General features: G+C 48.9%; 1 protein-coding gene across 25 annotated transcripts in view; it reads right to left on the reverse strand.

The window, feature by feature from the left end:
• DLGAP4 (DLG associated protein 4) overlaps positions 1-27,508 on the reverse strand; it is a 222,091-nt gene that overhangs the window by 23,196 nt on the left and 171,387 nt on the right. For 9 of the 25 annotated variants that reach the window (XM_035302668.3, XM_078370989.1, XM_078370992.1 and 6 more), the window contains 3 exons: positions 13,070-13,431; positions 10,486-10,574; positions 9,553-9,965 (listed from right to left, as the gene is read on the reverse strand). In XM_035302668.3, coding sequence (XP_035158559.1) covers positions 9,553-9,965; positions 10,486-10,574; positions 13,070-13,431 — 864 coding nt within the window. Of the gene's footprint in view, positions 1-9,552; positions 9,966-10,485; positions 10,575-10,828; positions 10,909-13,069; positions 13,432-13,585; positions 13,718-27,508 lie in introns of all 25 variants that reach the window. The other 16 variants (XM_078370990.1, XM_054256876.2, XM_078370991.1 and 13 more) reach the window with 6 other exon arrangements.

Genomic DNA, 27,508 nt, shown 5'->3' on the forward strand with positions numbered 1-27,508 from the left:
TTTAATTTGCATTTGTAGTAGACGTGAGGTCTCATTATGTTGCCCAGGCTGGTTTTGAACTCCTGAACTCAAGCAATCCTCCCACATCAGCCTCTCAAAGTGCTGGGATTACAGGCATGAGCCACCATGCCCCGATGATTTGAAAAATATGACAATCAAACAGAAAAATGAAGAATATACAAGTAATTCACAGAAGTAAAGTTTGAATGGCCAATATAAATAAAATGAAAATATGAGCAGCTTCTCTAATAACCAAGTAAATGCAGAATAAATCAACTGGTTTTAAGTTTCCACTTAACAAGTAAATGATTTAAAGTCCAACAAGATCAAGTGTAAGTATACTAGGGAAATGGCAATTTTCTTTTCTTTTTTTTTTTTTTTGAGATGGGAGTTTTGCTCTTGTTACCCAGGCTGGAGTGCAATGGTGTGATCTTGGCTCACCGCAACCTCCGCCTCCTGGGTTCAGGCAATTCTCCTGCCTCAGTCTCCTGAGTAGCTGGGATTACAGGCACGTGCCACCATGCCCAGCTAATTTTTTGTATTTTTACTAGAGAAGGGGTTTCACCATGTTGACCAGAATGGTCTCGATCTCTTGACCTTGTGATCCACCCGCCTCGGCCTCCCAAAGCGCTGGGATTACAGGCTTGAGCCACCGCGCCTGGCCTAGGGAAATGGCAATTTTCAAACACTTGCTGTAAGGATAAATTGTTATAACCTCTTAGAGAGCAATCAGGCAGAACTGATTAAAATACGTGTTTCCTCCCATCCAGTGATTCTGTCCAAGGTCAGCACCCCAGAGGAATTCTCCCGCGTCATGGCAGAGAAACATGCCCCAGGGTGTTGATGAAATGCTGAAAATACCGAAACATCATTAGGAAAACAGTCAAAGATAATAATGCAGGGTATGCATATGAGTTTAACAGAAATGAACTAGACCTCTATACCCAAGTAGACAGAGCCCCAAGACACAGTGTTCAATATAAAACTGCTCTTTTAACTGCAGTGTATGTAACAGTGGCTGTCATTGCTTCTTTTCTGTGGCAGACTGTATTTTCTGAAGGCCCCAGAGTATCTCCTGTCCTCCTCCTCTTCTAGAGCCTTGATACTTCCCTATTAAGAGCTAGGGTCTAATACTCCCCTCCATCAACCTGAAGCCCTGACTTGGGCTTGTGACCAATCAAATACTGTGGAAGAATTACTAGGTGACTTCCAGGGCTAGGTCAGAAAAGGTGATGCAGCCTCACCTTCAAAGGTTCAATACACTTGAGCCTGGAGCTACCAAGCAAGAACACTGCCAGGCTACAAGGGAGCAAAGGCATACGGAGGGACATACAGAGGGGCTCTGGCTGGCAGCCCTGGCCTTTGAGTAATCCTTGTCTAAGTGCCAGGCACACATGAACTACCTTTAGGTAATTCCATCTCTCAGATGTCATGTTACCCCTAGCCCTCAAGTCTTTCCAGTGAGGCCCCAGGCTTTATGAAGAAGAAACAAGAGTTCCATACTCTTTCTGAACTGCTGACATAGAGAATCCATGACCAAAATAAAATGGCTGTTTTGTGCCACTAGCACCGGAGTGATTTGTTATGCCCTTCCTACTTATGTGCCTTTGTTCCCTCCATCTGGAATGCCGTTCCTCTCCCACACCTTGCAGATATCCTCTGAGGCCCAGCTATGAAAAAAGTATCTCCTTGGAGTTCCTCACAGATTTAAGAGGAGTGACCTTAAAACTGTGGCCATGGCTGGGTGTGGTGGCTCACACCTGTAATCCCAGCATTTTGGGAGACTGAGGCAGGCCGATCATTTGAGGTCAGGAGTTTGAGACCAGCTGAGCCAACATGGTAAAAACCCGTCTCTACTAAAAATACAAAAATTAGCTGGGCATGGTGGCACGTGTCTGTAATCCCAGCTACTCAGGAGGCTGGGGCACAAGAATCACTTGAACCCAGGAGGCGGAGGTTCTAGTGAGCTGAAATTGTGCCACTGTATTCCAGCCTGGGCGAAAGAGTAAGACTCTGTTACACAAACAAACACATACTTGAGGCCACAAGTCAGGGCCTTGAGTGGATGCACAGCATTTAATCAGATAACCTTGGAATTCCAACAAAGAATATCATTCTTAAGAGACAGGAAACATTATTTGAACAGCCAAAAGGTAGATGCAACCCAAGCATCTGCTGGCAAATGAAAAGATACACAAAATGTGGTCTCTACATACAACGGAATATTACTCAGCCTTAACAAAGGAGGGAATTGTGACAAACAAAGGATGAACCTTGAAGACATTATGCAAAGTGAAATATGCCAGTCACAAAAGAACAAATGCTGCATGATTCCAGTTACGTGAAGTAGCTACAACAGTCAAACTCAGACAAAGTAGAATGGTAGCTGCCAGTGGCTGAAGGGTGGGGAGAATGGGGATTTCGTGTTTAATGAGTATAGAATTTCAGTTGGGAAAGACAAAAATGGTTCTAGAGATGGATGGTGGGGATGGCTGTACCACAATGTGAATGTAACTAATGCCACAGGATTGTACACTTGGCTGAAATGGTAAATTTCATGTTATATATATTTAACCACAATTCAGAAAAAGAAAGTATCTGAAAAGAACATTGTGAAGTTTAAAGGTTTTCAGGTTTACACAGGAGGATAATGCAAAATCCAGTCAAGCGAGACAGCCACCTGGGCTGGTGGGCACTGCCCAGTTCCCTGGGCAGTCAGAATATGTATTTTGGATAAGGGACATGAGCTATGTGACTCCATCTGTCTTGAAGTTACAGTAACTGATACAGGGCTATGAAAAGGGCTCCCTCTAGAGTTCACGTTGAACAGCGGGAGCTGTGGTCTGGTTACCCAGAAACATCATATGAGACCCCTTCCCTCCCAGGTGGACAAGAGGTAATAACAATATTGTTTGGCATGACATAATTTCCTTTGCAGATAAACATCTTCTTGCTACAGAAATAACTAGAGTTAAGTATAGTATAGGAAAGTTAAAGAGAATTAAACCCACAGAATCACCCTATTGGGATTAAGCAATCTGCGCGCCCTGCCCCAGGCTTACTGTCTCACTGTGCTATTCAATACAGCAGCTACTAGCCACGTGCGGTTAGTAAGCACCTGCAGTGTAGCTTGTCTCAATTGAGATGTGCTATAAGAGTAAAATATACACTGCATTTTAAAGACTTACTATGAAAAGGAATATATGGTATCACAGTAATTTTTTATATTGACTATATGGTGAAATACACCTGACCTCTCAACAACGCAGGTTTGAACTGCACGGATCTACTTATATATCAATTTTCTTCTCATCTGCCACCCCTGACATAGCAGGACCAACACTCCTCCTCTTCCTCAGTGTACTCAGTGTGAAGACAAGGATAAAGACCTTTATGACGATCCACTTCTGCTTAATGAACAGTAGATATATTTTCTCTTCTTCATGATTTTTTTTCCCTTTTTTTTTTTGAGACAGAGTCTCACTCCATCATCCAGGCTGGAGTGCAGTGGCCCAATCTGGGCTCACTGCAGCCTTGACCTCCTGGGCTCAAGTGATCCTCCCTGCTTGTCAGCCTCCTGAATAGCTGGAATGATAGGCATATGCCATCATGCCTGGTGAATTTTTATATTTTTGATAGAGATGGGGGTCTCTCTTATGTTGACCAGGCTGGTCTTGACCTCCTGGGCTCAAGAGATCCTCTCGTCTTGGCCTCACAAAGTACTGGGGTGCTGGGATTACAGGCATGAACCACCAATCCCAGCGTAAAGCCATTATTCTAAGACAGGGTCCATAAAAGCCTTAAAACAAGCCCTGCCCACACAAAACTACCAGGCAGCTTCTCAGTGCCTCAACTGTTTATCTTAAAGTTTTGTTAATATTTGCTCATCATTAAAAAAAAATAAGTGGAAGCACAAGTAACAAAAGGAAAAAATGGACTTTATCAAAACTAAGAACCTTTGTGCATCAAATCTGAAAGTGAAAAGACAGCCTCCAGAATGGGAGAAAATATCTGCAAATCATATATATGATGAGAGTCCAGCACCCAGAATATATAAAGAACTTACAATGCAATTAAAAAAAAAGACAAACCACCCAATTAAAAAATGGGCAAAGGCCTTGGGCCATTTCTTCCAAGAAGACATAGAAATGGGCACATGAAAAAATGCTCAGTGTCATAAGGAAAATACAAATCAAAATGACAATGAGATACTCATCTACTTTACAGCCGTTAAGATGGCTATAATTTTTTAAAAAGAGGGTAACAAGAGTTGGTGATGATGTGGAGAACGCGGAACCTCTGTGCTTTGCTGGTGGGAATGGAAAATGGTATAAGCTTTTTTGGAAAACAGTTCAGCAGTTCCTCAAAATGTTAAACACAGCGTCCCCAGATGACCAGCATTTTCATTCCCCAAAGAATTGAAAACAGGCTTAAACAGACACTTGTACATGCCAATCTTCATAGCAGCATTACCCACAATAGCTAAAATGTGGAAACAACCCAAGTGCCCAGCAATAGATGAACAAAGTGTGGTATATACTATACACATAACGGAATATTACTCAGCCATAATAATTAAGTTCTGATACATGCTATAACATGGATGACCCTTGAAAACATGCCAGACACAAAGGACAAGGCAAATCTGTAGACACAGCAAATAGAGGATACTAAGGGCTAGGCAGAGAGGATAATGGGGAATTATTGTTTAATGGGTAGAGTTTATGTTTTAGATGAAAAAGTTTTGGAAATAGATGGTTGTAATGGTAGCACAATATTGTGAATGTAATTAATGCCACTCAATTGCCTACTTAAAAATAGTTAAAAGGTAACTTTTATGTTATATATATTTTACAACAAAAAAACAAAAATAGAAATATGACATAGCATTTCCACTCCAAAAGAAATGAATATACATCCATACAAAAACTTGTACATGAATATGCTAGCAGCATTACTCATAATAGCCAAAAAGTATGAACGACCCAAAGGTCCATCAACGGAAGAATGGATAAATAAAATGTAGTGTGAAATGAAATATTATTCAGCAACAAAAAGGAATGAAATCTTGGCATATGCTACAACATGGATGAACCTCAAAAACATGCCAAGTGAAAGAAGCCAGTCACAAAAGGCTCTATATGGTATGATTCTGTTTATATGAAGTCCAGAATAGGCAAATCCAGAGAGACAGAAAGATCAGAGGTTGTCTAAGGCTGTGGGAGTGACTCCTAATGAGTACAGAGTATCTTTTAGAGGCAATGAAAATGTTCTTAAAATAGATATTAGTAATAGTTGTACCACACTGTGAATACACTAAGTGCCACTGTGAATTTACTAAATGTATACTTTAAAAGGGTGAGTTTTGTGGTATGTGAATTATATCTCAGTAAAGCCATTACAGGGTAGAAGAAAAAGAGAAAAGAGAAAGAAAAGCCCAACAAAAAGACATGAGGAAGAAAAGGTGAGAGCCTGAGGTTCCATCCAGCAGGTACAGTGACTGACAGAAATTCCAGAGCCAGACAATATAACAAATAGAAGCAAGAAAATTACTTTAAAAAATTAATACAAGGTGACCGGGCACAGTGGCTCACACCTGTAATCTCAGCAATCTGGGATGCTGGGTTGGGCAAATCATCTGAGATCAGGAGTTTATGAAACCAGCCTGGCCAACACAGTGAAACCCTGTTTGTACTAAAAGTACAAAAAATTAGCTGGGTGTGGTGGCACACGCCTGTAATTCCAGCTACTTGGGAGGCTGAGGCAGGAGAGTCACTTGAACCCAGGAAGTAGAGGTTCCAGTGAGCTGAGATCACGCCACTACCCTCCAGCCTGGGTGACAAGAGTGAGACTCCATCTCACAAAAAATTAAAATAATGGAGCCTTTAAGATTCTGAGGGAAAATTATTTTTAACTTCATATTATTCTTATGTTTATATAGAAATTGTATTTACATATATTCTTTTTTTTTTTTTTTTTTTGAGACAGGTTTTTCTGTCACCCAAGCTGGAGTGCAGTGGTGGCACAGCTTACTGTAGTCTCAACCTCTAGGGCTCAAGCAGTCCTCCCACCTCAGCCTCCCGAGTAGCTGGGACCACAGGTGGGCACCACCACATCCGGATTTTCTTTTTTAGTGAGATGGAATTTCGCTCTTGTTGCCCAGGCTGGAGTGCAATGGCACTCACTGCAACCTCTGCCCTTAGTCTCAGGTTCAAGCGATTCTCCTGCCTCAGCCTCCCCTGTAGCCTCCCAATTAACATGCATGGGCCACCATGCCCACCTAATTTTTGTATTTTTAGTAGAGACGGGGTTTCTCCATGTTGGTCAGGCTGGTCTCTAACTCTCGACCTCAGGTGATCTGCCCACCTTGGCCTCCTAAAGTGCTGGGATTACAGGTGTGAGCCACTGCACTCAGTCCACCCAGCTAATTTTTAAAAAATATTCTGTAGAGATAAAGTCTCACTATGTTTTTCAGGCTGATCTCAAATTCCTGGGCTCAAGCCATCCACCCACCTTGGCCTCTCAAAGGGCTGCGATTACAGGCATTAGCCACCATGCCCAGCCTTTTTTTTTTCTTTTTCTTTTTTTGAGACAAGATCTCATTCTGTTGCCCAGGCTGGAGCGCAGGGCTCAATCATAGCTCACCACAGCCTCAAACTACTGGACTCAAGTGTTCCTCCTGCTGTAGCCTCCACAGTAGCTAGGAGTGCAGGATGTACCACCATGGCCAGCTAAATTTTCTTTAAAAAAGTTTTGTAGGCTGGGTGCAGTGGCTTATGCCTGTAATCCCAGCACTTTAGAGGCCAACCCAGGAGGATGGCTTGAACCCAGGAGTTTGAGACCAGCCTAGGCAACACAGGGAGACCCTGTCTCTACAAAAAAATTTAAAAGTTATCTGGGCATGGTGGCACTCTATGGTGGTCCCTTACTGGGACCACCATAGAGATGAGAGGATCACTTCAGCCCAGGAGGCTGCAGTGAGCTATGCTTATGCCACTGTGCCTCCAACCTGGAAGACAGAGCGAGGCCATGTCTCTTAAAAAAAAATTAAAAATTGGCCTGGCGCACTGGCTCACGCCTGTAATCCCAGCACTTTGGGAGGGAGAGAACCTGAGGTTGGGAGTTCAAGACCAGCCTGACCAACATGGTGAAAGTCCATCCCTACTAAAAATACAAAATTAGCTGGGTATGGTGGCGCACGCCTGTAATCCCAGCTACGTGAGAGGCTGAGGCAGGAGAATCACTTGAACCCTGGAAGTGGAGGTTGCAGTGAGCCAAGATTGCACCATTGCACTCCAGCCTGGGCAACAAAAGCAAAACACTGTCTCAAAAAAAAATTTTTTTTTAATTTAGCAAATGGAGTATATTTTAAAAGTGTGGCAACAGGGGAAACCCATTCTAGGAAAAACAAAATGTAAAAAGAAGAAAATGAGATAATATACTGTTAGGCTCTGCAATAAACAATATTAACATACTCGTAGTAAACAAACACTGCTTATTATTTAACCATAAACTGATATATACAGAAGGTGGAGGAAAGGGAGATGGAGGATGTGTGAGAGCTAAACACTCATTTATGCTTATGAGGAATTAACAGGAAATTAATAGTAATGATGATTAATTTCAGAGAGGAAATACAAGGTAAGCAATCACATTTTTAAAAAGATATATATGAAGGCAAATACCAGAATATACAACTAGTAAAAACTGAAAACAGGAAAAGGCCGGGGTTGGGTGGTGGGCTGGATGTTCTAATGTTCTCTCATTCTTGTCTCCGTTTTGATTTTTTATCCATTTTGATTTTTTTTTTTTTGAAACAGAGTTTTTGCTCTTGTTACCCAGGCTGGAGTGCAATGGTGCGATCTCGGCTCACCGCAACCTCCACCTCCTGGGTTCAGGCAATTCTCCTGCCTCAGCCTCCTGAGTAGCTGGGATTATAGGCACGCGCCACCATGCCCAGCTAATCTTTTGTATTTTTAGTTGAGATGGGGTTTCACCATGTTGACCAGGATGGTCTCGATCTCTTGACCTCGTGATCCACCTGCCTTGGCCTCCCAAAGTGTGGGGATTACAGGCGTGAGCCACCGCGCCCGGCCCCCATTTTGATTTTTAAAAATACGATGACTGTAAAAAGTTATTAGGCACTTCCCTCAAAACAGTTCCCTGCACTAGTGGGTGCGACAGCAAAGCTGGGAATTGGCCTAGAGGACAGTGAAAACAATGACTCTGACATGCCCTCTGCATCATCAAAGGCTGCTGTCCTCAGAGCCCCACTCCATCCCAGGTGTGGGATGTAGGTCCTTGAAGACCTGTCCTTCCTGCAAGTGGAGGAGTAGCTCAATGAGAACTAGAGCCTCAGGTGAATCAGGTGGGTGCAGATCAACAGCCTGGAGCTTCCCAACCACCTACTCTCCCTTTAAGCACCTGTGAATCTAGGCTCCCTACAAGTGTCTAGCTCTTTCTTGAACTAATTTCTCAAGGGAATTTTTGAAAATTGGCATGTTATAGGTAGAAACATAAGTGGAAAAGAAAAGTTTAACTTTTTCCCACCCTGTTGAGACCCAGTTAGATCCCTGGTGCTTGGCACCCAGGAAGCACTCAGTAAGAAGCAGTTGCCTGAGCACTGTGGCTCATGCCTGTAATCCCAGCACTCTGGGAGGCCGAGGCGGGTGGATCACCTGAAGTCAGAAGTTCCAGACCGGCCTGGCCAACATGGTGAAACCCCATCTCTACTAAAATTACAAAAATCAGCTAGGCGTCATGGCGTGTGCCTGTAGTCTCAGCTACTTGGGAGGCTGAGGCAGGAGAATTGCTTGAACTTGGGAGGTGGAGGTTGCAATGAGCTGAGATTGTGCCACTGCACTTCAGCCTAGTTGAGAGTGAGACTCTGTCTCAAAAAAAAAAAAAAAAAAAAAGAGGAAGCTGTTGAAAGCATAATTATGCTCCCACCTTTCTGTGTCTGACAGGTCATCAGCCCCTTTACATGCATGACATTCAATCCTTACAACATGCTCACATAGTGATCGGACGATTATTTCCATTTTACAGATGAGGAAACGGGTTCAAAGTAAACTGACCAAGGTCACTTCACTAGTAAGGAAGGAGCTGGGATTCAAACTTAGGTGTGGCTGACCCCACAGCCTGCACAACAACCCTTTCTGGAAAGAGGTCTGGTTAAATAGGTGGATGGATGGATAGAAGAATGTGAAGAAAGGAAGTAGGGAGCTAAAAAACTAGCCCCATAAGAGAACCTAAGAGACCCTCCCCACTAAGAGGCTCAGAAGCTGGCTGGCCACCAGCTGGAGAACCAGCTATGCACACCTTCTTCCCTCACCCAAGGATCATCCTTGGAGAACCAGCTATGCACACCTTCTTCCCTCACCCAAGGATCATCCTTGGAGAACCAGCTATGCACACCTTCTTCCCTCACCCAAGGATCATCCTTGGAGAACCAGCTATGCACACCTTCTTCCCTCACCCAAGGATCATCCTTGGAGAACCAGCTATGCACACCTTCTTCCCTCACCCAAGGATCATCCTTGCCGCACCCACCTTCTTCAGAGAGGTTGTTCTCTTTGGTCTCCTTGTCCATCTGGCAGCACCAGCCTTCCAGCCGCTCTGTTTCTGCCTGCAGTAGCTTTAGGAACCAGTAGCCATCTCGGCGGCAGGCCCCTGGCTGTGCTGGCTCTGCTGGGGAGCTGGAGGAGGTCTCGAGCCAGGGGTCAGGTGGGGGCAGCGAGGACGCCTCTAGGGCAGGGTCGCTGTTGTCTCCATAGGAGAGGTTGCGCTTGATCTGGGCAATCTTGGGGGCTTGCCGTGGGCCAGCATCGATGCTGATGGAGTTGGGGTGAGGGGTACAGTCCGGGAGGCTCCTCTCAGATGACTTACAGCTTGAGTCATTGGCATCCTGGGTATCCGAGTCTGTGTCCCGTCGGGAGGACATACTGTGAGAGGGGACGCTGCTTCTGTGGGTAGGGGGTGGATGGGGTGGGGACAGGAAGGAGTGAGTCAACAAAAGGGCCAGAGACCAGAGGCCACCCTGACCCGGACACACGGGAGACAGAGAAACGGATGCATCATCTGCTCACCATGCGCCTGAAGCGGGTCCCATAGCCCCCATCTCATTCTCGGCTCAGCTCTTGCCCCATCCTGCCCAAGCCCACACGCACACACACACAAGGACAAGGTCATAAGGTTGCCTGTTTACTGCAGTGGGGCCAGGAAGACCACCACCATCAGGGCAGCTGAGGCCATGTCCCAGCCCAGCCATAGCCCCGTGGGTGACTGGTCTCGCAGAGCAAGTGCTCATCTGTCCCCCGCTCGCCCCCACCCAGCCTCCCATGCCTGGGCCACCGCCCGCACCCCAAACCCAGCTTGGTTATTAGAAATCCAGCAAGGAGAAGTGGGTTAGGGAGAGCAGGAGAGGTGAGAGCGAAGGGAGGGAGAGGAGAGGGGAGAAGCAGCGGCCACCTCCGTCCGACTTACCGCCAGTCGTCCTCTACCTGAACCCCGATGGACTGGAATTTGGTAGCGGGACTGGGCTCCTCTTTTGGCACTGGCTGAATGCAGTCAACCTTATTGAAGGACAACGACAGCAACGGCACGGAGACAAAGACAAAAATAAAAAACAAACACCACACTTGCTGCTGAAATTCACATTAGTGGGACGACGCAAACAGACGCGTGGACAGACAGACACGAGGCATGCGGACACTGCACATGGGCCCGAGGCCGGACCAGGTTAAGCCGGGCACTGCTCATTCGCGAGGAGGCGGGCGGGCAGGTGGGCGGGAGGTGGGATGGGATGGAGATGACTGGCTTTCCCTACTCTGAGGAGGGTGCCATCACATCGATCGCTTTGGGTCCGTTGTCCTCCGAGAGGTGGGAACCGTTCCTTCTAGTCCTCTCCTTCACACGCATCAGAGAGAAGAAAAAAAGGACAACGAAAGAGAAAGAAAACACACACACACACACACAAAGCCACAGCCGTTATCTGGTGTAGTTGAAGCTGGCGGCTGTCTTGAGGCAAAGATCATTCCCCGAACCCTGTGGCGGAAGCCCGGAGGGGCAGGCCAGAGGCACTTGCACTAAGGGCAAACCCTGGACAGCAGTTATAGATTCAGAAACTGCCACCCAGACAGGAGCCACCAAAGTCCCTGGGCATTATTCACACTTGGCTGAGGTTACCTTTAGCACTGGGTGGCCCTGAGGAGCAGCAAGAAGGTCTGGGGTCAGGGCCAAGTGGGAAGCTGTCACTCCCTCCACTCCTATGGAGTGGAAGAAACATGGCAACAGTGATGCCCTGTGGCTGCCTTTCTTTTCTGGGTCAAAGGTGCTTGGCGACAGGGCAGCCAGGCCAGCTTTTCTATCATTGCCCAAGAATGAGGGAGAACCCACACTAAACCTAGGGCATGAAGCACCAAGGGTTCAGGGCATCTTCAGAAACTGGGGACTCTTTAGTCTCTTGGCCTTGTGGAAAGAAGTAGGGCCAGGGAAGCTTTCTGGGATAGGGATATAGCCACATTTCCCCTTGGCAAAAGCCGGCTCAAAAATGCAGTATCACTGGATCTCCAAGGAGCTGCAGTGAGAGCATGGAATGGGGCTGGGGTGGATCCAGGGAAAAAGATGCCCAGGACAGGCCTAAGAGAGTCCTTATCCCAGTGTCATTTTCTGGGTGAAAGGAATCAAGGGTGGTCCTAATTCTTAGGCTTTCCAGGAAGGTAAGAGAATCTGGTTTGGCCAAGAAGAGGGTGGGCTGCCCAAAGACCAGGGTCAAAGATCAGGCTACTCTCTGTTTCTGAGAATCCCACCTGTGCAGGGCAGGGGCTGGACACTTTATAAGCCCAGAAAACAGACAGCAGAGTTTCCTGGCCAACTCTCTCCCCGTTTATATGTGGGGAAGCGGAAACCTAGAGCTGCCTCCTGGGGGGAAACAAATCCAGGCAACTGCAAGAAATTGCTCAGTGAGCCTTGTCTGTTCCACTCAAGCTCCACTTTGCATCCCACGCTCCTGCATTCCAGTACTTTGTCATCAGCTGGGCCACAGCCAATTGCACAGGGGTGGCTGGAGGAGACCCCTGCAGCCTAAGCCACAATGCACAATACCTCGTCCTTGACTCATCCCCCTGGGCTTGGGAGGGCCTTGTCTCCCCTGTTGCCCTCACCCACTGTAGGTGCCCCTCCCTCACGGCTCTGAATGTGCCCTCGTTTGGTCTGCAGCTCTAGCCCTGGCAAGGAGAGTCCACTCAATTTGGATTTAGAGAAACTCTTGAAAACTACAAGGCAGGGCCCAAGTTTTCCCAGCTCAGCAAACAAGACAGATTATTGGTATCGGGTGCATGCAGGAGGTGCAATGAAGCAGTGGAGGGGAAGCTGGCACACCTGCCCTGCCGTGTGCCATGACTATGGAGGGCCGGCTGGCTTTGGCCACCTGGCCCTGGGGAACCATCGCCTGGACCCTATCCCATGGAGGGAGGCACTGAGACCAGCATCGTCCTTCTCAATGACATGGGCCTGGTACCTCAAGCCACCTACCTGTCCCCAAGGCCTGATAGGGCTCTGGGCAAAGTTCCCCTCGAGCAACCCCCATGGCTCAAGGGCCCTGGGTCCTGGGCTCCTGGCCCATCAGCGTCTACGCTCCATGCTGCTCCTGCCGCCAAGCGGGGCTATGGCCTCGCACCCGAGCTGACCTTGGATTAGAGAACTGTTAGGCCAGTCCCGCCTCCCATGGGTTAGCTGGCAGGGCAAAGGGTGGAGTGGACAGACAGACAGTGGACAGGCAAACAGTGGACAGGAGATGGCTGGCTGGGTGTAACTACATTCACTGGGACAACCCACTGCGGGAGCAGAAACACATGCCTGAGGCTGCAGGGCAGCAGCACCTGTGGGCAGATACCAGTGAGACGTGGCTATGGTGGAATTCAGTTTGGCCACTTGGGGCTGATCCCCCCAAAATAGAGAGGCAAACCACCTTTTCCCAGGAGACCTAGTGGGCCTCCACCAGATGTAATTACACACAGGCAGGTGCACAGAGCGGGCTGAGGACACAGAGTGCAAAAGGAGCCCCTACTTGTATTCCTATTGATGACAGTTTCCTTTTGGGGGCAGCCTCGGGGTGGGACTCAGAGCTGGTCAGCGTCCCTTGTTCACTTTTCAGAGCTGCATGTTTTGGGGGTGGCTCTGGGGCCTCAGGGGCTGGGGCAATTCCGCCCCGTGTCACGCTGGGCGGTCGGGTACTGCTGTCCAGGCTGTCCGATGAGTTGCTCAGGCCCGACTGGCTAGTCACCTCGCTCTTGTGGTCCTGGCTGTCCAGGTAGGTGTCCTGGGCAGATTCGGTACTGCTCTGGACTGTGACTGAGATGAACGGCTTTGAGGTGGTGCGTGGAGGGACCGGTGGCGGGGTCTTCTTATAGGCCACTAGGCATGATGAACCTGCAGATGGATGAGAGAAGGGCAGGGGAGAGGGTGAGATGGCGAAACCTCCAACCTTCTCAAGCCCCTTCCAATGCAGAGGCCCTGCCTGAGTTGGCCCTAGCTCTCTGGCCTCAGCCATTCCATCAGCAATGAGGGAGAACCCACACTCAACCTAGGACATGAGGCACCAAGGGTTCAGGGCATCCTCAGAAACTGTGGACTCTTCAGTCTCTTGGCCTTGTGGAGAGAAGTAGGGGCCAGGTAAGCTTTCTGGGACAGATATACAGCCACATTTCCAGGATTTCTGGAACAGGAGAACAAGAGTCAAGACAGCAACAACCACAACAAACACACACAGACCCTACTCACCCTCATTCAAGACAAAGTCTTGAGGGGATGCCACCACTGGTCAAAGATATCCCCCACCTCACAGTCGCACACAAACCTATTATCCAGCTGGGGCATGAGCTAGGTGAGGTGTGTGGGGCCAAAAGGCTACGACAGACCTCAAGGTCACTGAGAGACTCTCTGCTTCCCCAGCTTTTCCTTCCACACAACCTTCCCTCTCCCCTATTCCCTCTGCTTGTATGCCCCCTTTCCATCTGGTCAGAAATGAACACATCTGGCCAGGCGCGGTGAATCATGCTTGTAATCCCAGCACTTTGGGTGGCCAAGGTGGGTGGATCACCTGAGGTCAGGGGTTTGAGACCAGCCTGACGACATGGAGAAACTCCGTCTCTCCGATACAAAAAATACAAAATTGGCCGTGTGCAGTGGCTCATGCCTGTAATCCCAGCACTTTGGGAGGCGGAGGCTGGTGGATCACCTGAGGTCAGGAGTTCGAGACCAGCCTGACCAACATGGAGAAACCTTGTCTCTACTAAAAATACAAAATTAGCCAGGCGTGGTGGCACATGTCTGTAATCCCAGCTATTCGGGAGGCTGAGGCAGAAGAATCGCTTGAACACTGAAAGTGGAGGTTGTGGTGAGCTGAAATTGCGCCATTGCATTCCAGCATGGGCAACAAAAGCAAAAGTGTCTCAAAAATAAAAAAGCAATCCCCAAATTATGTATTTTATGACTCTATTTTTTATAACTTTTTTATTTTTGCTAGAGATGGGGTCTCACTATGTTGTCCAGGATGGTCTCAAACTCCTGGACTCAAGGGATCCTCCTGCCTCAGCCTCCCAAAATGCTGGGATTATAGATGTGAGCCACTGTGCCTGGCCTATAACATTCTTGAAATGACCTAATTATAAAGATAGAGAACAGATTAGTTGTTGCCAGGGGCTAGGGCAGAGGAGGTCACTAGAGAGAAAGTGAAGGGTAGGGGCAGAGGGGAGTACGTGTGGCTGTAAAAGGGAAACAAGAGGGACCCTTGCATGAGGTGATGGAGTAGTTCTGTGTCTTGATTGTGGGGATGGTGATCTGAATAAAAGTGCACAGCACTAACACCCTAGTGAGCACAAGTGGACCTGGGGAAATCTGAGTAAGACAGCTGGATTGTATCTGTCAATATTCTGGATGTGACAATATACTACAGTTTTGCAAGATCTTACTATTGAGGGAAACTGGGTAAGGGGTAGAAAGAATCCCTTTGTATTATTTCTTATAGCAGCATGTGAATTTACAGTTATCTAAAAAATTTTAAATGTTATTTAAATTAAATTTAATTTAAAATAATCCATCTGTTCATCCAGTAGACATCTATGAAGCTAAGGCCTTATACTCAATTCCAGGAAAGCCAGGAGCCCTCATCAGCAGAGAAACCGTTCTGCAGTGAGCTCTCTGAAAGTAACACATGCCACAATGTGAAGCCCAGGAAGCTGGATGCTGTGCCTTGTGCCCTGTCTAGTCCGGAAGTGACAAAGGGGTCTGGCGTTCCAAGCCAGCAGCACTCACTTCCTACTGTCTGTTCGAAATGTCTCAGTCCTGCTCAGGCCTTGAGAAAACTGAGGGATTCCCCCAGACAGACACCTGCAATCTCTGGTTACCAACCTAAGAGCAGAGTGCAGGCAGGACAGCCACCTCTCTGGGCCAGAAGAAAGGCAGCAGGGAAGCAGGACGCAGGGCTCAGTTCAAAAGGAGAATGGTGAGAGGAGGGACAGGCCTGCTTAGTGAAAAGGAGCGTCTGCGTTCAGCTGGCCACAAGGCACAGGCTGAGGGCCAAAAGCTGGGTCATTTACTAAGCTGTGCTCAGCAGCTTTTCGGCTTTGTAGTCTAAGCTTCACAGTGCCTGCGAGGTGGGGATCATGATTATGCCCACTTTGCAGTGAGGCCCATGAAGCTCAGGAAGGTTAGACAACTTGCCCAGAGTTGCAAGAGTAAGCAGCAGCCGCATTTGCTCCCCGGCGCGGCCACCTCATTTCGCTCTCCAGGCCTTGGGCCCCTCCTTGCTAGACTGGGCTGCAGGTGTTTGGGACCTTCACTCATCCCCACACCCCCACAGCATCCTGCTGGGCCCTGGGACCAGTCTGCAGGGGCACACCAACAAAATCTGACTGTGGAGAGTAGAAAGGGCCTTGACTGAGGCACAGTCCTGGCTTCCAGGCTCCTGCTTGCCCTCTGGACTTCTCAATACTCTCATCTGTTCCAGAGGCCAGGGTGGGAGGGGTTCTTACTGGGTCACAGCACACTGTATTCACACAGCACAGCCCTTGACAAACTCAAAGCACTGCACCATTCATCCTCTCCCTCAAGGATGGGTGTGGCGCCTCCCATCACTGTGATTTCAGGAAAGATCCCCTCTGTGCATGCCCTCTCCACTGATGCCCGAAATTCTCTAATTTAAGAGTCATTTTTGTGGTAAGGGTCCAGAAGGCAGGGGGCAGTGTGGAACCAGACTAGCCTGAGTTCAAATCCCAGCTCTGTCACTGACCAGTTGTATGGCTCCAGTTTACTCCTTGTAAAAAGGGCGTGATTATGCAGGCTGCATTGCAGAAGCTAAGGCTGGGCCAGGCCTAGGCTTGGCATGACCTCTCATTTCTGGTACAGAGGCAACTGGGCCTGTGGGTAGGGTAGGGCAGGCCAAATTTCTACCACTCCCCAGCCACTGGCAGGGAGTCTGGCTGGTTTTCTGACCCAGGGACAGTTTCCTTCAAGACCTGGATGTTTGTTTAGAGCAGCTCTTGAAATCTATGGCCACTAGTGCCCAGCAGAGACAGGAGTAACTCATTGAGGATTTCAGGAAAGGAATGGATTTGTTTGGCCTAAAAGTCCCAAACGAACGGGGTTTTCTGCCCTAGATCAGAACACTGAAGCTAACCCCACTCCGCTCAAAATGTTGAAGGGGGTATATTCCCTGAGGAGGGAATATGGTTTATATGAGGGAGCAAGAACTGGGCACTAAGCCTAGCTTAGGCTGTGTGACACCAGAGTTCCTGTTCTTATCTGCGGGGCAGGGACGACACTGTCCATGAAGAGTCTGCATGCAGCATTCACCGGGGTCTGGTGGGGAAGAGGCACACCTTCTTCCCAACAGAAGACAACAGGACTGCCCACAGCCAGGGTCTGGACAAAGGACTGACCCTCCAGCCTTTCGCTCAGAACTGCTGGGCCCAGAGTTCTACTCAGCACCCTCAGAGGGCCCTGGCCCTGGCAGTCATCAAAGGGGAAGTGACCCAGCCAGAAAGCAAGTTCAGGCCTGATTCAGTAAGAGGAAAGTGAGCTTATCTTGGATCCTTTATGTCTCCCAAGGCACACATGGGCCACAGCCAGATAAGTGGTGTTGACTAGCATACAAGATTTTGGGGCTTCAGGGGCTCCCTGGGGGGCAGGTACCCCTCAGCTCTGAGTATTGTCCCACTGGAGCAGGAAGATGGGACCTAACCTTGTACAGGAGAGCTCTCATTTCAAGTGTATGAATGCAGGAAATACAGGGAGGAAATACCTCACCCCCACCTCTTCCAAAGCCTCACCCCAGCCACTCCCTTCCCTGTTGTGGTCTTCACACATACTGTTCTGCCTGGAAGGCTTCCCTCAGCTACTCCCAAGTTTCAGAATTTCCTCCTCTGAGAGCCTCCCCTGACTGCCCTCTCTTCTTCCACCTGGGAATCTCCATCAGAGCACTGACCATGTGGGCTTGGAGGAGTCACCTGATGGCTACAGGCCCAGGGCAATTAGGAGAACTCTGTCCTGACAAATCACACCACATGCCAGGGCTGGGGTTATGCCTCAAGCATGAAGGCTGTCAATAATTTGTTGAAGGAGAAAATGAACCTCAGTATCACTATAAAAACCCTCAGTTGCTAAAAACCCAGATGATCTGGCCCTATAGCAAAGGCTCCCAACACTTTAGTATTCAAGGTCCTAGGGCTCCTCCCAAACCTGAGCCCTTTGTGCTTGGTCCCTGCCCATCCATCTCGGCAGCTTCATCTCATGCCCCTCCTGCCCCTCAGCATACCTCTTCTAGCTTCAGAGAACCAAATGCACAGTGCACCATTCCCAAACACACCAACCTCCATGCATCCAAGTCATGGGTTTCTTCTGGAGCCCCCTTCCCCTGTCCTCCAGGCTTCCTGTTGTCCTTTCAGCCCCTCCACCTCTAGCTCTGTCTAGCCCACGCCAGTCAGGCACTCGCCTTTCTCAACCATCGGTTGGAGCACTCAGGGCTGTGGTCATGTCTCCCAACTGAGTGTGTCCCATGTGTGCTGGCAGCCCAGTGCCCAGCCTGGAGGATGCACAGCCATCATTTGCCAATTAAACTATAGTGCAGGGGTGTCCAACCTTTTGTCTTCCCTGGGCCACACTGGAAGAATTGTCTTGGGCCACACATAAAATACACTAACAAAAGCTGACGAACTAAGAAAAAAAAAAAAGTCATGATGTTTTAAGGAAGTTTATGAATTTGTGTTGGGCTGCATTCAAAGCCATCCTGGGCTGCAAGTGGCCTGTAGGCCGCAGGTTGAACAAGCTCGCTATAGAGGGAGGCAAGTGCCCCAGAGATCCAAGGTGTTGGAACTGAGGAGCCTTGCAGCCTCCAGGATGTGATCACTGCCCCTCTGCCCTGGGGAGATGCTCTACAGGCCACAATTTACGACGGGGCGCATGAGTCCAACTCTGCTCATTCATTCTGGAAAACTGGATTTGCCCAGGAAGCTAGGGAGTGAGCACCCTCCAGTATGACTGTGTCCTCCAGCTGGTCCTTACGCATATTTCAAAAGATCCTGAGTGAATCGCCTGCTAAACCCCGGCATGAAGAACCACCCATCCCCGTGGGCTGCATGCTTGCCTCTCCCAGCGCCCCCAGCCATGCAGGTCCTTCACGCCACAGCCCAGACACCAGCCAGTTGTGCGATACATCCTCCATGCAGCCTGCTCCCAGCCCCAGACATTTAGCCCAGCCTCCCTGCCTCTCAGCACCTAACTCTTTGCTCCTTCTAAAGAGAAGCTTCCTTTATCTCATTATTTCTGCCTTCTACCTCAAGATTTTATCCTCCAAACTGTATCATGTCAGAATGAATTTGTTTCTGCATTTTGTTTTTTAATGTAAAGGCATATAAGATGGTCAACTAGGCCTCATGCCTGCTGGCTCCCAGATGCCTGAGCTTGGCAGGGGTCAAAGGAGAGGAAGTCTAGACTCCTCAAGAGGAACAGATGCCAGGGGGCCACAGACAATGTGGGAGCCATGGCACAGGCTTTACAGTGAAGGCAATGGGGCCTGGCTCAAGGCCCGCCATGAATGGATTAAGCTGACCCCAAAGACAGGCAGACTCCCTGAACTCCCTTTGCTGGTACTGCCAAGCTAGGGAAAAGGCTCATTAGTGGAAAGGCTGAGGGCTGGTAAGATCCCACTCCCTCTCTCAGCCAGCTAGTAACCTGTCAAACTATGCAGCTAAATTGGGCAACTCATCTGTGTGCTATAGTAAAACAGCTCAAAGACTCCCATCCACCCAGCCTAAAATCCCTCCCTCCTTTCCTGTTTCTTTCCTCCAAGGCAGAAGGAGCTGAGAAGAGAATTCCGAGCAGCTACGTCAGGATCAGGGACAGATTTTCCTCTCAAAGCCACTTCTGTTGACAGTCCATATAACCCTCTCCTTTTCCAATGTTTCAGTCTGAGAGCCACCTCCCTCACTGTGGCTTAAGAATTAGCAACATTGAACTTTACTTTCAAACTCCAGCAAGAGGGGCTGGCAGGCACTCTCATGGCAGCATCCTCCCAAGTTCTTCTGGGGATCCTCCTCTGCCCCCGACAACCAGGCCCCTCCTATCCTTACCTTTTCCCCCTCATTTGAAGCCAGCCTCCCTGAGACTACCACAGGTGCCCCCTGGCCTTCTGACCTCCTGTCCCTCTTCCACCCTAGCCATTTGAGGAATCCAATCATGTCACTGCTTGACTGTAACCATTCAATGGTTTGTAGACATGGAACAAACCCTTTAGTGGGGGTATTCAGGGCCTCCAGAATCCGCATCTACCTCAGACCCCAACATCCACAGGGGCCAACCAGTCAAAAAGCTGTCAGACAGGCTGGGCACGGTGGCTCATGTCTGTAGTCCCAGCACTTTACAGGCTGAGGCGGATGGATTTACTTGAGGTTGGGCGTTCGAGACCAGCCTGATCAACATGGAGAAACCCCATCTCTACTAAAAATACAAAATTAGCAGGGTGTAGTGGTGCATGCCTGTAATCCCAGCTACTCAAGAGGCTGAGGCCGGAGAATTGCTTGAATCTGGGAGATGGAGGTTACAGTCGCGGTGAGCCAAGATCATGCCATTGCACGCCAGCCTGGGCAACAAGAGTGAAACTCCGTCTCAAAAAAAAAAAAGGTGTCAGACTGGTGAAGACAAAGCCATAAAGCTTACGGAGCTAGTTCTGTCCTTGGAGCCTGTTCCAGAAGCCAGGATGCACTCCTATTGGTAATGATTCTGATGCTAACAGCTGACCGTACTGAGCGCTGACCATGGCCAGGCCTGAGCAAGTGCTTCATATAGTTGATCCTAGTTACTCACTAATTCTATATGTGCAAAATTACCTACTAGCTTGAATTTACTTGCAAAACTAGCACTTGAGGGGCTTGCAGACATGTGCCCACTGACACATCCCAGCTGAGGTGGAACAGGGTGACACTCCACCTCCTCACTGCAGCTGTCATACTGTAAACAAGTATCCTTTCCTCAGGTCTGTTTAGTGCTATACTTTTCCCATTTGTGAGCTTTCTGTTGGTGACTTCACTGTTTAAAATGGCCCCACATAGTGCTGAAGTGCTGCCCCGTGTTCTCAGTGCAAGAAGGTTGTGATGTCCCTTATGGAGAAAGTGTTAGGTTCGCTTCATCCATTCACGAGTCATAGTGCTGCTGGCCATGGTTTCAATGTTAATGAATCAATAGTATATTAAGTAAAGTATCTTTTGGCCAGGCTCGGTGGCTCATGCCTGTAATCCCAGCATTTTGGGAGGCCAAGGCGGGCAGATCACTTGAGGTGAGGAATTTGAGACCAGCCAGGCCAACATAGCAAAACTCTGTCTCTACCAAAAATACAAAAAATAGCTGGGTGTGGTGCTGGGTGCCTGTAGTCCCAGCTACTTGGGAGGATGAGGTAGGAGAATCACTTGAACCTGGGAGGCAGAGGGTGCAGCGAGCTGAGATTGCACCACTGCACACTCTAGCCTGGGCAACAAGAGTAAGACCCTGTCTCAAAAAAAACCCAAAAAACTTTAAACAGAGACACACATAAAACAAGGTTATGGATTGGTTAGTTGGTGGAAACGTTATGACCACAGGCTTGCAGTGACCCTATACTGCCCAGAAGAGCAATGGTTTAGCATTCACTATGACTCTGTGAATATAACTACAGTGAATGAGAATCTACTTTAGCTATCCTTTAGCTGACTAAATGCTCAAAACCAGTATGTATAAGGGAGGTTCCCATTTCTCAAATGTAAATGCCCCATTTTACAGAGAGGTGGAGATTCACCTGCACTCACATCCTAGCTAGGCAGTGAGAAGCTGCGGCCTGAACCTGGGGTGCCTAAAGGCTGACCATTACCTAATGGCCACTTTGCTGCACTAATTGCCCTGAACATGGCAGTTGTTTCACACATAAAAATAGGATGTGATACTCAATGTGCTCTGGGTAGGAGCAAAGATGCTGACGGGCATGACGTACTTTTTGATCTTGGGGTGGGCCCGTGCCAATCTTGTTACCATGGTTTCTGGAAGGAGAAAGTGACTGCCGCCTGGGAGAGTCTGGGGCCTTTCTGAAAGACACTAAGGTTGCTTGTGTCTGGATGGGTGGCCAGAGTCACTGAGTGGAAGGAAATGTAGAGCTTTCTGGTGAAGGGATCCTCTGAGCAAAGGAGCAGGGCAGGACAGCCCCACGGCATGGGAAGACAGATACTGAGTGGGGCAAGTTTGGCAAAATGTAACTTAGTTACCTTAGTTGGTGGAGGGAGGATAGGGATTGAAGCAAGGAGATCCAAGGAAGGCTGCCTCCTCTCAGACAGGATCCTCAGCTTCCTGAGGCTGCTCTAAGCAGCAGTGGGAACAGAGGCACCTTCTTCCTGCCTATAGCATCACATTCCTCATGAAGTCCCTCCAGACATGGCAGAGGATTTTACAGTGCACAGGCACTGACAGCAGCTAGGAGGGAGTATCACCTACTATCTCAAGAGTCCCAGTGCACTAGGCAGCTCTGCTGGTGAGTGCCAAGGCCATTCAAGCTGAGTGTGTTCAGAATGAATCTGAATCGCTCTCCTCCTCCACATCTGCCTTGCTCTCCCAGAGAGGGGACCCTGAGCGCTCAGTTATCCACTTCAGAAGGCTGGGAATTCCCACCTGCTCCTTTCACCTTCCTCCATCTGCAAAGCCTCACTCCTCTACCAAAAAAGCACATCTAACAGAGACCAGCTTCTCTCCATGCCCCAGGCCTGGTCTTTTGCCTCCCTTTCTCTCTGGAACCCTGACAGTTTTTAAAAGGTCAAACTGGATTACTTCTCCCGTTTTCTAAAGTTTTTCAAAAGCTCCCCCATTCCAGCCTGGGTGAGGTGGCTCACACCTGTAATCCCAGCAGTTTGGGAGATTGAGGCGAGTGGACCACCTGAGGTCAGGAGTTCTGGCCAACATGGTAAAACCCTGTCTCTACTAAAAATACGAAAAGTTAGCTGGGCATGGTGGTGCACACCTGTAATCCCAGCTACTCAGGAGGCTGAGACAGGAGATTCACTTGAACCTGGGAGGCAGGGTGGAGGTTGCAGTGAGCTAAGACTGCACTCTAGCCTGGGCAACAAGAGCAAAACTCCATGTCAAAATTTAAAAAAAAAAAAAAAAAAAAAAAAAAAAGGCTCCCCATTCCATGCAGAATAAAATCCACATTGCTCACCTGGGCCTACAATAGGAACTGGCTCACCCTCCCTCATTCCATTCTAGCCACACCATGCTTTTGCTGTTCCTCAAACGCTCCAAAAGCATGCTCCCATGTAGGGCCTTCGGACCCACTGTGCCCTGTCTGAAATGAACTTCATCCTCATGTTGGCATGCCTGCTCCTTCTCATCATGATTTTGGGTCCCAACTCAAGTGGCATATTTTCAGTGAGGGCCTCCTTGACCACCCTGTCTAATGCTGTTATTCTTTCATTAAGGACCCTGCTTGTTTCATTCAAGCACGGGTCACTTATCAGCTCACGTGTCTTTGGCCTCTCTCTGCTACCAGACGGGGAAGCTATCTGATACAGGTCCCTGATGGTGGGGACTTTGAGTATCCTATATAATCATCGTGCTTTCTCGGTACCAGGTCCAATACATTGTTGGGCTCGGTAAATACTTACTTACTGAATGAATAAATCCCTGTTGGACAACTGGGTAGAGGCACGGGGAAGCAGAATGACTTATTGCTGGCCTTCCAGTTTGGATCTAATGCCCAGGGCCAGGGCTTTGACCTCCCTTCAGATTACCCATCTCCACACACAGAAGAGCACAGTCTGGTGGGAGGGACAGCCTTGAGCAAATCTGCTTGAAGCTGGGCAATGAAGCTGTGGGAATGAGAGTGCAAGAAACTATCGGCACTGAGCACTGGAAAGTGTGTGAAAAACAATCATTTCTGAAAGGCGGCAGAAGAAGCACGTGGTGCTTCCAGCAACACTTTCCAGGCAACATGTATCATTTGTATAGATTTAAGAGAATCATTACTGAGGCCTGGGCCAGGTGCTACTTTATCTTGACACAGCTCTAGGAGGAGAGGTAATTATCACTGACACTTTATAGATGGGAGAAGAAGCTTTTTACTTTTATGAGTGGCAGTGCAGAAAGCTCTGCTCTGCAAGGCCAGGCTGCCAGGATCTAATATCAATGCTGGCCATGGTGGGCTGTGTACTCTGCATAGGGCCTGAGTCCCTATTTGGCCTTAGTTTCCACAGCTGTAAACTAAGTGGGTTGGTCCTGAATGGTGGCCACAGTTCTGATGTGTACAGGGCATTGGCCCTTTCTGGCTCACAGCTGCCATGTTGGAGACCTGGGCCCAGCATCTGTCAAGCTGCCAAATGTGCTGAAAATCTGGATTTAAAAAAATATGTTTCAAATTAGCTAGCAGAGGTTTTTTTTTTTTTTAGACAGGGTCTGACTCTAACATGGCTCACTACAGCCCTGACCTCTGGGCTAAAATAATTCTCCCACAGTCTCCCAAGTAGCTGGGGCCACATGTGTGTGCCACCATGCCTGGTTCATTTTTAATTTTTTGTAGAGATGGGGTCTCACTATATTGCCCAGGCTGGTCTCAAACTCCTAGGCTCAAGCAATCCTCTGGACTTGGCTTCCAAAAGTGCTAGGATTACTGGCATGAGCCACCTTGCCTGGCCAAAGGAAAGAATTTGAATGTTCCCAACATATAGAAAGATGTTTAAGGTAATAGATATCCTAATTACTTTTATTTGATCATTACACACTATATGGATGTATTAAAATACCACATCTACCCTGAAAATATGTACATCTATCATGTATCAACAGAAAAACCATTTGAGGAACACTCAACAGAAAAAAAACAATCAATTGGCAAAAAAACTCCTCTGAATTTTCAAATGGTGATAATTAATTCATAACTTAAGAACTACTATGCAGGTGCGAGTGCAGCGGCAGTGGCCCATGGCACATGAATCTATAACTGCCATAGCAGCTGCCCCAGACCTCCTTGCTCCTTCTGGGGCTCCAGCCCCCTCCCTCCCCTGCTCCCCAGGAAGCCTGTCCCTAAGAGCCTCCTCTCAGAAAGGCAGGAGTCCCGTGGGAACCCTGAGGTAGGGGCAGCAGGAGGAACTTCTACTGGTGTCTCAGTTCCGGCTGTGTGAAAGCAGAAAGTTCCTTTTGGCCAGAAGGCCCGGTCTGGTTTCAGGCTCTTGGCACCAGGTCACAGGCGGCAGGAGAGCTGTATCCAGAGTGCAGACAGCTACCCTCCTTAGGGGCCTGGGGCAGTGGCCTAAGAGGGACCTGCTCTGTTGCCAGGGCAATGCCTCCATCCCACCCCCAGCTGCTTCTTAGGAGAGCTGTTCACTCCCCGGTTGGGGTCAAGGGCATGAGGGGCTGTTTTCCTGACATGTTTGGGCCACAGGAGTGGGGAAAGGGGTTAAGCAATGCCTCTAGGCACACCCACAGTCCAGGGCAGCAGGTTCTCAGTGGGTGAGAAGCTGTCTACTGGCTGGGAAACTTCAGAATCTCTATGGCATCTCCCACTGACAGAGGGCTGGACATGAACTGGCCTAGCAAGAAGCACTTTAATTGTATCAGCTCACCAACTCTTTACCAGGCCTACCATTCTGATTTCAAAGAGAAAAAACAACCGCCGCGCCCCCCCCCAGCCCCCCCCCCCCCCCCCCCCGCAAGGCTCAGAGAACTGAATAGCCCAGGGTTACACAAGACAGGAAGTGAAAAAGCCAGGATCTGAGCCCAGGCTTTCAGTCCAGAACCAGCACGTTTAGCTGCTCCTTAGCCACACCCTCTAGGGCTGGGAGTTGGGTGCCACCTGCCAGAGCGTGGCTGAGATCCTGGCCAGGACAGTTCCCCAGTCAAGGCCTATATGGGCCCTTATTCCTAGGGTCCTCAGGCAAGGTTTGACTATTCCTGAGTGGGTTAGAGGGTGGCAGCTCTGGCTCTGCTGACCATGAGAACACGGACCTAGTGACCCTTAGTGCAAAATCCCAGCACATGGCTAAGGTGCCCACCCTGCCTGTGACAGCTGCTGCTCACTGTCCTCCTGCAGATCCTGGTCTCAGACACATGGCCCCACATGCTCTGACTCTCACCAGGAACACCGGAATCGCTGACATGGGTTCCCAGCCACTCAGGACTTCAGCATGGCTGAGTCTCGTTCTGGGGATTCCCAAGGGGGCTTGGGGAAGGTTCTTTGGACTCTCACCCCACCCCAGGTCCCTCAGAGCAGCTCCCTTTCCCCTTTTTTCTCTGTATACAATTCCCACATGGTTATTCTGAGACCTACCAGACTAATTCACTCTCTCATAGCACACATGGAAAAGGATAAGGAGGGCAAACACACTTGCTGAGGATCTGGGAGCAGAGCAGAAACCCGTGCCTGGGGCTCTGAGCGTGGGAATGTTCCTGGTTTCCCCCCAGCCTGGAGAGCACCAGCTCCAGGCATTCAGGGAGGCACTCTCCTGTGGCTGAGCCCCGCCTCCTCCAGCCCCTGATCACTGACCCCCAAATAGCATGTCCAAACAGCACATCGTTTCTGAAAAAACATTTCTACCAACACTGCAACCATATCCAGTAAGCAGCTTGTCAGGAAATGTCCATTCCTTGTCCATTCTGTATTGGAATCTGCCACAAACATCATTTTATTTATCCTCAGAGACCCACCTGCAGAGTCTGCTCGGCCAAGAGCTCTGCTCAGTGGCCTCTGCGCCACCCCACCCTGGACACCTTATTACCATCATCCCTAGGAGCCCACTTTAAAGACACGGTAGCTCCCAAGCTCCTGTTACTAAATCACGTTCTTGTTGTATATCAAAACTATAACCACTTGGCCAGGCACAGTGGCTCATGCCTGTAATCTCAGCACTTTGGGAGGCTGAGGCAGGAGGATCACTTGAGGTCAGCGGTTTGAGACCAGCCTGGACAATGGTGAAATCCATCTCTACTAAAAATAGAAAAATTAGCCAGTAAATACAAAAATTAGTTGGGCATGGTGTCTCACGCCTGTACTCCTAGCTAGTCAGGAGGCTGAGGTGTGAGGATTGCTTGAATCCGGGAATCAGAGGTTGCAGTGAGCCAAGATCACACCACTGCACTCTAGCACTCCAGCCTGGATGACAGAGCGAGACCTTGTCTCAAAAAAAAAAAAAAAAAAATCAAAAAACCCAAACCAGTAGAAGGCAGTGAGAGTGAACAGGAGAAGCTGGCCAGTTACAGAGCTGCCTCGGTTCCAGTCCAGTGCAAAACTTGACATGTGCAGCCCCTGTTTGGTCTGGTGAAGGACTGAAGGTAGAGAATGCAAAGTGTGGCTTTTCAAATACAATTTGGCTTTTCAAATACTGCCTCTATCATACGAGTTTTGCTGCTACCTTTCCAAAGCCTTAAGATTCCCAGGAGCCCAGCCTGGGAAGTACTACTTGAAAAGAGCCTCAAAAAACTGCCCTCACTTCTGGAGGGCTGACGGCAAACCCTGGTGATAGGTCACAAAAGCCCGGCTTTCACAAACTGTCACAGGTCCTGTGTCCACTGTGCAAAGCCAGACGCTGCCAGGCCCTGTGCACCTCGATTGCTGGCCTCTTTCATTATTCTGAATGACCAAGCGAATCCCAGAATAGAAAGGCAGTGTTAACAGGCTCATTCACTAGGCTTGGAGTGGCAGGTGGTATATCAGGTGACAGGAGCAGGAGCCAAGATCCCTGGGCAGCCGAGAGTCGGGATGAGACTAATAGTGCAGGACTGAATGGGGAAAACCATGAGTTCACTTCAGGTCAGCAGAGGTAATGCTGCCTGCCCCTGTGCCAGGCAGGTCCTGGGGACAGAGACAGAGGAAAGGAGAGGGATTTTTCCTCTCAGAGCTTATGTTAAAACCCTGAGTTTGGGATCCCAAGTAAGACAATTACACAAGAAAAGCGGCATACGTGGAAAAATGGCTTAGTGATGCCAGCTGACCACAGATACTGTTGGA

The sequence above is a fragment of the Callithrix jacchus genome, chromosome 5 (genome assembly GCF_049354715.1).
Source record: "Callithrix jacchus isolate 240 chromosome 5, calJac240_pri, whole genome shotgun sequence".
In the NCBI taxonomy this organism is placed as follows: Eukaryota; Metazoa; Chordata; class Mammalia; order Primates; family Cebidae; genus Callithrix; species Callithrix jacchus.